The sequence below is a fragment of the Hemitrygon akajei genome, chromosome 10 (genome assembly GCF_048418815.1).
Source record: "Hemitrygon akajei chromosome 10, sHemAka1.3, whole genome shotgun sequence".
NCBI classification, from domain to species: Eukaryota; Metazoa; Chordata; class Chondrichthyes; order Myliobatiformes; family Dasyatidae; genus Hemitrygon; species Hemitrygon akajei.
Window position 1 is genome coordinate 163,410,243 of NC_133133.1, and position 12,043 is coordinate 163,422,285.

The 12,043-nt window shown below is 41.9% G+C and overlaps 1 protein-coding gene across 1 annotated transcript in view; it reads right to left on the minus strand.

The window, feature by feature from the left end:
* The window catches only part of helb (helicase (DNA) B), a 67,374-nt gene that overhangs the window by 13,829 nt on the left and 41,502 nt on the right, over nt 1-12,043 (minus strand). Inside the window, 2 exon segments of the mRNA XM_073059576.1 lie at nt 3,774-3,924; nt 8,457-8,516. Coding sequence (XP_072915677.1) covers nt 3,774-3,924; nt 8,457-8,516 — 211 coding nt within the window.

Genomic DNA, 12,043 nt, shown 5'->3' on the forward strand with positions numbered 1-12,043 from the left:
AATGCCACCCTGCATAGCACTGATTTACAATGTGGTTACTCAATTCTTTATTGAAAATGTTTTAAATGACAAAAATTAATTCTAAAGAACACTTAAAACTTCTCACGAAGCAGAATCAAGGAAACCAGGGTGTTTCATAACATATATTCCTCAAATTTGATTTCTTTTTAAAATCAGGCACAAGTCCATTTATGCTTTAATACCCCACATAGTTGATTTACATAGCGTTCCACCTCCGAGAAATGCATCCTCAGCATTCAGCGAGTTCTGAGAGTAAATATATTTAAGACTCAGAGATTTTTGAACAGTAGGGGAATTAAGGATTATGAGAAAAAGGCAGAGATAGGTGAAGCTGAGTCTACAGCCAGATCAGTGATGATCTTACTGAATAGTGGAGCAGGCTCGATGGGCCAGATAGCCTATTCTTGCTCCTATTTCTTACGTTGTCATGAACCTGTACAGTGCTGTACTGTTCGATGTTCCTTCTGCGTGTTGATATTCCCAGAGCTCTGCTGGAGATGTTCCTGCATTTAGTCATGTTGACAATGAAAGAGTTATTCATACACTACATTTACCAGTCAGCATTGTAGTTGGTTGTTGGAGAAACCTAGGCAAATAACCATAGTGAACATTTTGTAAATGTATGTCTGTGGGGAGCGGGGAGTGGGTGTAACAAAAGAATTAACATAGAAACATAGAAAACCTACAGCACAATACAGGCCCTTCAGCCCACAATGCTGTGCCGAACATGTACTTACTTTAGAAATTACCCAGGGTTACCCATAGCCCTCTATTTTTCTAAACTCCATGTACCTATCCAGGAGCATCTTAAAAGAGCCTATCATTTCCACCTCCACCAGAACCACTGGCAGCCCATTCCACGCACTCACCACTCTCTACATAAAATCTTACCCCTGACATCTCCTCTGTATCTATTTCCAAGCACCTTAAAACTGTGCTCTCTTTGTGCTAGCCATTCCAGCCCTGGGAAAAAGCCTCTGACTATCCACACGATCAATGCCTCTCATCATCTTATAGACCTCTATCAGGTCACCTCTCTTCTCCGCCACTCCAAGGGGCAAAGGCCGAATTCACTCAACCTATTCTCATAAGCCATGCTCCCCAATCCAGACAACATCCTTGTAAATCTCCTCTGCACCCTTCCCATAGTTTCCATATTCTTCCTGTAGAAAAATAGAGGACTATGGGTAAAGCCTAGGTAGTTCTGAGGTAGGGACATGTTTGGCACAGCTTTGTGGGCTGAAGGGTCTGTATTGTGCTGTAGGTTTTCTGTTTCTAACATTACCTCTCGGCTTTTAAACTCAATCACATGGTTGATGAAGGTTGATAAGGGAGCAACATTTGAAACCCTCCAGTTCTCTGGAACCTCTCCCATCCCCCATTGATGATGCAAAGATCATTGCAAAATTAATGTTTAGGATGACTGAGAGGATGTTAATCGGACAGGATAGTGTTAAAGTGCAAAAGTTAAAGTACCTGCACTCATCCAAGGAAGGTTTTGTTTCTTGCACATGATGGAAAGAGTTAACAAGACTTGAGTATTAAGAGATGAGCCGCTCAGTGTAAGCCACCATGTTTCTGACAAGCCCTCAGAGCTCCAGCTAGTTCAACTCATTGATCGTGTGCATAGTCGGAGGCTTTTTCCCAGGGCTGAAATGGTTGCCACAAGAGGACACAGGTTTAAGGTGTTGGGGAGTAGGTATAGAGGAGATGTCAGGGGTAAGTTTTTTTACTCAGAGAGTGGTGAGTGTGTGGAATGGGCTGCCAGCAACAGTGGTAGAGGCAGATACAATAGGGTCTTTTAAGAGACTTTTGGATAGGTACATGGAGCTTGGAAAAATAGAGGGCTATGGGTAAGTCTAGTAATTTCTAAGGTAGGGACATGTTCAGCACAACTTTGTGGGCTGCAGGACCTGGATTGTGCTGTAGGTTTTCTGTTTCTAGGTTTCTATGTTTCCAAGTCATGATTCTGATTAATCATGACATCCTCCCAGAAATTGATGGTAGAGATTCTGAGACAGTAATGACTTTGAATTTCAGGATAAATGGCAAGTTAATATATTATTGAAGATGGTCGTTGCCTGGACTTATGGTATGAATGTTACTTTCCACATCAGCCCAATCCTGGGCCCAAGGGTCAGAGCCGTCTCTATTTCCTGAGGAGACTGAGGTCTTTTAACATCTGTCGGACGATGCTGAGGATGTTCTACGAGGTTGTGGTGGCCAGTGCTATCATGTTTGCTGTTGTGTGCTGGGGCAGCAGGCTGAGGGTAGCAGACACCAACAGAATCAACAAACTTATTCTTAAGGCCAGTGATGTTGTGGGGGTGGAACTGGACTCTCTGACGCTGGTGTCTGAAAAGAGGATGCTGTCCAAGTTGCATGCCATCTTGGACAATGACTCCCATCCACTCCATAATGTACTGGTTAGGCACAGGAATATGTTCAGCCAGAGACTCATTCCACCGAGATGTAACACTGAGCGTCATAGGAAGTCATTCTTACCTGTGGCCATCAAACTTTACAACTCCCTCGGAGTGTCAGACACCCTGTGCCAATAGGCTGGTCCTGGACTTATTTCCACTTGGCGTGATTAACTTATTATTTAATTATTTGTGGTTTTATATTGCTATATTTCTTCACTACTCTTGGTTGGTGCAGCTGTAACAAAACCCAATTTCCCTCGGGATCAATAAAGTATGTCTGTCTGTCTGAATGTTGTCTAGATCTTTCTATACTTGGACATAAACTGCTTAATTCCTGAGGACCTGAGTACAGAATTGAACATCATGTGATTATTGAACATCCCCACATCAGGCTTTATAATGGAAACAATATTATTGATGACACAGCTAAAAATGGCTGGACCTAGGACTCTCCTGAAAAGCAACTGCCTTGGTGACTTGAGACAGGGATGATAGACCTTCAGCAATCACAACCATCTTGTATAGGATATGACTTCAACCAGTATTTTTCCCTTGATACACAAGGTTTCTTCTTGCTCCGCTCCGTTAAGTATTTTTAATGTCAAGGCTTGTCATGCTCACCTCTGAAATTCAGTTTTTTAGTCCATATTGGATTATGGATGTGATGAACACCGAAACTTAAACAGGGCATTGATGAGATGGTGCACTACTCCTTGACGGCATTGTCAATGCTGCTGATCAAGAGCAGGCTGATGAAGTTTATCCTTCAGTTTGTGAGCAGGACATATCTGGGTAATGTGCGGCACCAAATCCTCCAGGGCATTTTCCGCTGAAGTGGGGTGAGACCACAACAAGAGATCATGGGTTAAAGATGAAAGATGAATGCTTAAGGGGAACATGAGGGGGAACTTCCACTCTGTAGGTGGTGAGAGTGTGCAATGAACTGCTTGTGCTTCGATTTCAACATTCAAGAGAGTTTTGGATGGGAAAGCTCTGGAGCTATGGTTCAGGTGCAGGTCGACGGAACTAGGCAGATCAATAGTTTGGCATAGACTAGATGGGCCAAGGAGCCTGCTTCTGCGCTATAGAGTTCTATGACTCTATAACCATGGGAAGAGCCATAGGACAGGGAACTAAAGATGGGATGCAGGATGTTCTTTTAATTTAGAACACCTTTATAATGTCACTTGTAAAAAATTCTATAGTTAAGTAAATATACCAAAAGTGAATTCTCAATCCCAGTTCATTGCAACCATCAAGTTTTTGCTCCAATAACAAATGCTATTGGAGAGATACTCTTCAATTTAAAAAAGTTTAAGGTTTTACCTCAATGATAAAAAAGATTTCTCCATTACATAAGCGAACTCGATTCTTCTCCAACTTTGATGTTGATTCTTCAGTCAGATCTATGACATATCCATTCCTCGTACAGCACACTTTGTCTCCAACTCGGAAGTCACTCTTTTTTTTCTCATCTCTTAAATAAAAATGAAAATTATAAAACTTCAATCGGCATATTGTTTCACATTAAGATCAGAATGTGATGATATGGCAATCACGATTACTTCAGTGGAATTTCATTACTATATCAGGAGCACCATTAATGGAGTAATTTTGACAACAGAGTGTCAGGTTTACAAGCACAGCACATGGAGTGTCATCACACAAAGCACAAGGTAAAACTGGATTGACAATTGGTGTACAGCTTAGTAAAATATTAGTCAACACCCTCATTTATAATTGAAGCATGCTAGCAGAGGCTGGTAAAAACTTAACCCCAAAATCCTTCACACCCAGAAATCTACTTAACTTTGTCTTGAGTACATCCTGTAATTAAATAAGGTTAGCCCTCTTGAGTATAAAATTTCAAAAATTACTCACCTCTGACTTCTCTCCCTTGCCTTTTATCTTCTAATTAGCCATGACAAGATCACTACTTCTGTTGAGGTTTTGTGTGTTAATTTACAATTTCTTTCAAATTCGTTCAAGAGATGTGCACTTTGTAGGTTAAACCAACATTTAATTACCTATCCCCAATTGTCCTTGTGCGTTACATAGCAGAGAAACACACCCTTCAGCCCAACACATTCATGTTGACAATAGTGACTTTCTGAGCTGGTTCCATTTGGCTGCATTGGGACCATATCTATCAAAATCTTTCTTACCCAGTTCAGATGTCGTGTAAGCATTATTATTGTACCTGTCTCTATCACTTCCTCTGGCAATTCATTCTATATAGCATATATTCCAATAAGCCCTGCCAACCACTGAATAACATCTACACAAAACACTGCTGTAGAAAAGCAGCATCCATTACTAGAGATCCTCATCGCCCAGGTCATGTTCTCTTCTCACTGCTGCCATCAGGTAGAAGGTAGGTACAAAAGCTTTGAATTTGCACTGCCAGCTTCAGGAACAGTTACTACTCCTCAAACATCAGGCTCTTGAATAGAAGGGGATACCAACACTCACTTGCCCATCATTGAGATGTTTCCTACAACCAATTATCTCACTTTAAGGACTCTTTATCTCATTATCTTGCACTCTCATTGCTTATTGCTATTTATTTAAATTTTCATTTGCATAGTTTGTTGTCTTCTGCAGTCTGGTTGATCTTTCATTGATCCTGTTATAGTTACTATTGTACAGATTTGCTCAGAATGCCCACAGGTAACTGAATCTCAGGGTTATATATGGTGACATATATATAGAACATAGAACAGAGAATAGTACAGCACAGTACAGGCCCTTCAGCCCACAATGTTGTGCCGACCCTTAAACCCTGCCTCCCATATAAACCCCCACTTTAAATTCCTCCATATACCTTTCTAGTAGTCTCTTAAATTTCACTAGTGTATCTGCCTCCACCGCTGACTCAGGCAGTGCATTCCATGCACCAACCACTCTCTGAGTAAAAAACCTTCCTCTAATACCCCCCTTGAACTTCCCACCCCTTACCTTAAAGCCATGTCCTCTTGTATTGAGCAGTGGTGCCCTGGGGAAGAGGCACTGGCTGTCCACTCTATCTATTCCTCTTAATATCTTGTATACCTCTATCATGTCTCCTCTCATCCTCCTTCTCTCCAAAGAGTAAAGCCATAGCTCCCTTAATCTCTGATCATAATGCATACTCTCTAAACCAGGCAACATTTTGGTAAATCTCCACTGTACCCTTTCCTATGCTTCCACATCCTTCCTATAGTCAGGCGACCAGAACTGGACACAGTACTCCAAGTGTGGCCTAACCAGAGTTTTATAGAGCTGCATCATTACCTCGCAACTCTTAACCTCTATCCCTCGACTTACGAAAGCTAACACCCCATAAACTTTCTTAACTACCCTATCGACCTGTGAGGCAACTTTCAGGGATCTGTGGACATGTACCCTCAGATCCCTCTGCTCCTCTACACTACCAAGTATCCTGCCATTTACTTTGTACTCTGCCTTGGAATTTGTCCTTCCAAAGCATACCACATCACAGTTCTCTGGGTTGAACCCCATCTGCCACTTCTCAGCCCACTTCTGCATCCTATCAATGACTCTCTGCAATCTTTGACAATCCTCTATACTATCCACAATACCACCAACCTTTGTGTCGTCTGCCAACTTGCCAACCCACCCTTCTACCCCAACATCCAGATCGTTAATAAACTCCAACACCTCCTCTCCCTTAATATCAACATGCTCCAGAACATCAACCTCACTCATATCATCTTCACCATCATCAAGTTCCCTCTCATTGGTGAATACCGAAGAGAAGCATTCATTGAGGACCTCGCTCATGTCCACACTTCTTTCTACCTTTATCTCTAATTGGTCCTACCTTCACTCCTGTCATCCTTTTGTTCTTCACATAATTGAAGAATGCCTTGGGGTTTTCCTTTACCCTACTCGCCAAGGCCTTCTCATGCCCTCTTCTTGCTCTCCTCAGCCCCTTCTTAAGCTCCTTTCTTGCTACCCTATATTCTTCAATAGACCCATCTGATCCTTCCTTCCTAAACCTCATGTATGCTACCTTCTTCCACCAGACTAGATTTTCCACCTCACTTGTCACCCATGGTTCCTTCACCCTACCATTCTTTATCTTCCTCACTGGGACAAATTTATCCCTAACATCCTGCAAGAGATCCTTAAACATCGACCACATGTCCATAGTACATTTCCCTGCAAAAACACCATTCCAATTCATGCCCACAAGTTCTAGCCTTATAGCCTCATAATCTGCCCTTCCTCAATTAAAAATTTTCCTGTCCTCTCTGATTGTATCCTTTTCCATGATAATGCTAAAGGCCAGGGAGCAGTGATCACTGTCCCTCAGATGCTTACCCACTGAGTGATCTGTGACCTGACCCGGTTTGTTACCTAATACTGTTTGTAGATCTAGTATGGCATTCCCCCAGTCAGCCTGTCAGCATACTGTGACAGGAATCTGTCCTGGACACACTTAACAAACTCTGCCCCATCTATACCATTGGAAGTAATCAGGTTGATTTGATAATGAAGTTTACTTTGACTTTTATGTGTGTGGAAAAACCTGGTTCTTAGGTCCCTTTTGATCTTTCCCTATTCACCTTAAAACTATACCCTCAAATTTAAGGTTCCTCTATCTTGGGGAAAAACGTGCTATCACCCCTCTATGAGAAGCAAACTGTAGAGTGTGTGGTTAGCTAGAGTCTGGTATCCCATCGTAACGGTGTCTAAAAACCAGCGAGCATAGGTTAAAGTGAGAGGAGGAAATGTAAAGAGACCAAGGGACTTTTTTTAAAAACCAAAAACAGTTTGTATCTGGACTAGTAATCCCCGAAGAGGTGACGGAAGGAAGAACAGTTCTTTGCTATGTGCTATATCGTATAACGTGGGCGATCATGGTCTTTACATGACCATGATTGGTCTTAGCAAATTTTTTCTGCAGAAGTGGTTTGCTATTGACACCTTCAAGTGACTCCAGCCATTATCAACACTCTTCAGAGATGGCCTGCCTGACATCAGTGGTCGCATAACCAGGAACTGTGATATGTACCCTCATACGACCATCCACCACTTGCTCCCATGGCTTTACATGACCCTGATCAGTGGGGGGGGGGGGGGGGGGGGCTAAGCAGGTGCTACACCTTACCCAAGGGTGACCAGCAGGCTAACAGAGTGAAGGAGTGCCTTGCATCTCCTTTTGTAGAGATGCTTCTCCACCCTGCCACCCTGTAACGATGCTTAAAGAGGTATCTGGAAAGGTATTTGAATGACCAGCATGTAGAGCAGGGATTTCCAACCTTTTTTATGCAATGGAGCCTTACCATTAACCAAAAGGTCCATGGACCTCAATTTGGGAATGCATGGTGGACAGTAATATGGAATTAATGCACTTAAAGTGGGATTTACATGGAAAGGCATGACGGTCAGCCCAGATATGGTGGCCTGAAGGCTGAGCAACTCCATGGCTCATTTAACAGGGTCTAGAGCCAGAAAGTCACCCACTGTGGATAATGAGGCAACTTTTTTTTCCCCTCTGAGAGGGTCATGAGTCTCTGGAACTCTCTTCCTACAGAAGAAAGATTACTTTCCAAGACAAATGAGGCAGTTTATTTTCTAAAGCAAGAGGGTAAATAATTTGCACAGGTAGATGGATTTGCAATGTTGAGCTTACAGCTAGATCAGTCATGAACGTGTTACATTATGGAATAGTCTCGGGGATATGAGTGTCCTATTTTTGCTCCTAATAAATATAGGTTTGCATGTTCTGAATAAAAAGAAGATCCAGTTTGGGTATTAATGTTAGCCTGTTAATGTTGCTATATACTTAAGCAAATAATAAGTCAGTAATATCAGGACATCCACAGCTGTTCTTTTGCAAACTGTTTTACTCATCTATTATTAAAAGACTGCAACTTTAATATTCAGCAAAACTTGGACAAAAACACCAAAATACTAAAAGCCTTCTGAAAGCTGATCAGGTGAGATATATCATGATGAAAATAGAAACCAAACCAGTTACAACCCTAGCATTGCACTTACTTGGTCAAATGTTTTGAATAATGTTTGCAGCAGAGCTCATTGATCACTGCACAATCCTCCCTGCATAAAAAGTCAGAAATTATAATGAAGATAATGCATCATTTATTGGAATATTGTGCATACATACAAACAAGTTTGAAAATATAACACATTGAGGAGGTTACACATAAAGGCAATGAAACCAGTGATAGCCAGGTAATGCATTTCCCAAAATTACAAAATAGAGGTTGTCATAGATCATTCATTTGAGAATTGATGCTGAAGCCACAAATTTTTCCTCTTAATAGAGATTTGGTTGTAAGTCATGGATTGCACAATAGAGTTATTTGGTTAAAATTGTTCTTCCTACTACAAAGAAATACAGTTAAAGTGCTTTTTTTGACCGTCTTTCACACACTGCAATTTAACACTAAAATACATTCAGTTGTCACTTTGTTAGATACACTTGCTTGCTATTGCAAATATCTATTTAGTCAATCACATGGCAGCAAGTCAATGCATAAAAGCATGCAGACATTGCTAACTAACAGTTGTTTTTCAGACCAAACATAAGAATGGGGAAGAAATGTGATTAAGTGACCTTGACCATGAACTGATTGTTGGTGCCAGACAGGGTGGTTTGTGTACCCCGAAACTGTTCTCCTGAGAATTTTCATACACAACAGTCTCTATACTGAACAGAGAATGGTGCAAGAAATAAAAATAAAACATCTAATGAATCCTAGGGGGACCAATATCCTGGTGGGTAGGTTTAATAGAGCTGTAAGGGAGCATTCAAACTAATCTGGCAGGGGGATGGGAACCGGAATGATGGAGCAGAGAAGAGGGAAAACAGAAATAGATCTGAGGTAGTGAGCAGTAAGGATGTCAGGAAGGACAAGCAGGTAATGGAGCAAATTTGCAGCCATCGGGATGAGTTGTAGTGCAATAAAGTTGCAGTGCAATCAATGCAAAACGTAACAAATACTGGACTTAAGGTGTTATACTTAAATGCACGCAGCATAAGGAATAAAGTGGATGATCTTGTTGTATGGTTACAGATTGGCAGGTATGATATTGTGGCCATCACTGAGACGTGGCTAAAGGATGCATGTCTCTGGGAGCTGAACGTCCAAGGATACACGGTGTATCGGAAGGATAGGCAGTTAGGTAGAGGGGCTGGCGTGGCTTTAATGGTAAGAAATTATATAAAATCATTAGAAAGAGTTGACATGGGATCAGAAGGTACAGAATCTCTATGGGTTGAGCTAAGAAATTGCAGGGGTAAAAGGACCCTGATAGCAGTTATCTACAGGCCTCCAAATAGCTGCAGTGATGTGGACTACAAATTACAACAGGAAATAGAAAAAGCTTGCCAGAAGGGCAGTGTTATGATAATTGTACGGATTGTAATATGCAAGTGGATTGGGAAAATCAGGTCGGCACTGGATCTCAAGAGAGAGAATTTGTAGAACGTCTATGAGAACAGCTTGCTGTTGAGCCCACTAGGGGATCATCTGTACTGGATTGGGTATTGTGTAATAAACCAGAGGTAATTAGAGAGATGGAAGTGAAGGAACCCTTAGAAGGCAGTGATCACAACACGATTGAGTTCACTGTGAAATTTGAGAAAGAGATGCCGAAATCCGATGTGTCGGTATTTCATCGGAGTAAAGAAAATTACAGTGGCATGAGAGAGGAACTGGCCAAGGTTGACTGGAAAGGGACACCAGCGGGAAGGAAGGCAGAGCAGCAATGGCTGGAGTTTATGCGAGAAGTGAGGAAGGTACAAGACAGATATATTCCAAAGAAAAAGAAATTTTTGAATGGAAAAAGGATGCAACTGTGGCTGACAAGTCAAAGCCAAAGTAAAAGCAAAGAAGAGGGCATACAAGGAAGCAAAACTTAGTGGGAAGACAGAGGATTGGGAAGTTTTTAAAAGCTTACAAAATAAAACAAAGAAGGTCATTAAGAGGGAAAAGATGAACTATGAAAGGAAGCTAGCAAATAATATCAAAGAGGATACTAAAAGCTTTTTCAAGTATATAAAGAGTAAAAGACAGGTGAAAGTAGATATAGGACCATTAGAAAATGATGCTGGAGAAATTGTAATGGGAGATAAGGAGATGGCGGAGGAACTGAACGATTACTTTGCATCACTCTTCACTGAGGAAGACTTCAGCAATATACCGGACATTCAAGGGTGTCAGGGAAGAGAAATATGCGCAGTCACAATTGCGACAGAGAAAGTACTCAGGAAGCTGAATAGTCTATGGGTAGATAAGTCTCCTGGACCAGAAGGAATGCACCCTCATGTTCTGAAGGAAGTAGCAGTGGAGATTGCGGAGGCATTAGCAATGATCTTTCAAAAGTCGATAGATTCTGGCCTGGTTCCGGAGGACTGGAAGATTGCAAATGTCACTCCGCTACTTAAGAAGGGGGCAAGGAAGCAACAAGGAAATTATAGACCTGTTAGCTTGACATCGGTGGTTGGGAAGTTGTTGGAGTCAATTGTCAAGGATGAGGTTACGGAGTACCTGGTGGCATACGACAAGATAGGCAGAACTCAGCATGGTTTCCTTAAAGGAAAATCCTGCCTGACAAACCTAGTGCAATTTTTTGAGGAAATTACAAGTAGGCTAGACAAGGGAGATGTAGTGGATGTTGTGTATTTGGATTTTCAGAAGACCTTTGACAAGGTGCCGTACATGAGGCTGCTAAACAAGATAAGAGCCCAGGAATTACAGGAAAGTTACATATTTGGATAGAGCATTGGTTGATTGAGAGGAAACGGAGAGTGGGAATAAAGGGATCCCATTCTGGTTGGCTGCCGATTACCAGTGGTGTTTCACAAGGGGTCCGTGTTGGGGCCGCTTCTTTTTACGGTGTATATCAACCATTTGGATTATGGAATAGATGGCGTTGTGGCTAAGTTTGCTGATGATAGAAAGATAGGTGAAGGGGCCGGTAGTGCTGAGGAAACAGAGTGTCTGCAGAGAGACTTGGATAGATTGGGGGAATGGGCAAAGAAGTGGCAAATGAATTACAATGTCGGAAAGTGTATGTTCATGCACTTTGGTAGAAGAAATAAACGGGCAGACTATTATTTAAATGGGGAGAGAATTCAAAGTTCTGAGATACAACGGGACTTGGGAGTTCTCATGCAGGATACCCTTAAGGTTAACCTCCAGGCTGAGTCAGTGGTGAAGAAGGCGAATGCAATGTTGGTATTCATTTCTAGAGGAATAGAGTATAGGAGCAGAGATGTGATGTTGTGGCTCTATAAGGCACTGGTAAGACCTCACTTGGAATACTGGGTGTAGTTTTGGGCTCCTTATTTAAGAAGGGATGTGCTGACGTTGGAGAGGGTTCAGAGAAGATTCACTAGAATGATTCCAGGAATGAGAGGGTTAACATATGAGGAAGGTTTGACTGCTCTTGGACTGTACTCCTTGGAGTTTAGAAGAATGAGGGGAGACCTCATAGAAACATTTCAAATGTTGAAAGGCATGGACAGAGTGGATGTGGCAAAGTTGTTTCGCATGGTGGGGGAGTCTAGTATGAGAAGACATGACTTGAGGATTGCAGGGCGCCCATTCAGAACAAAG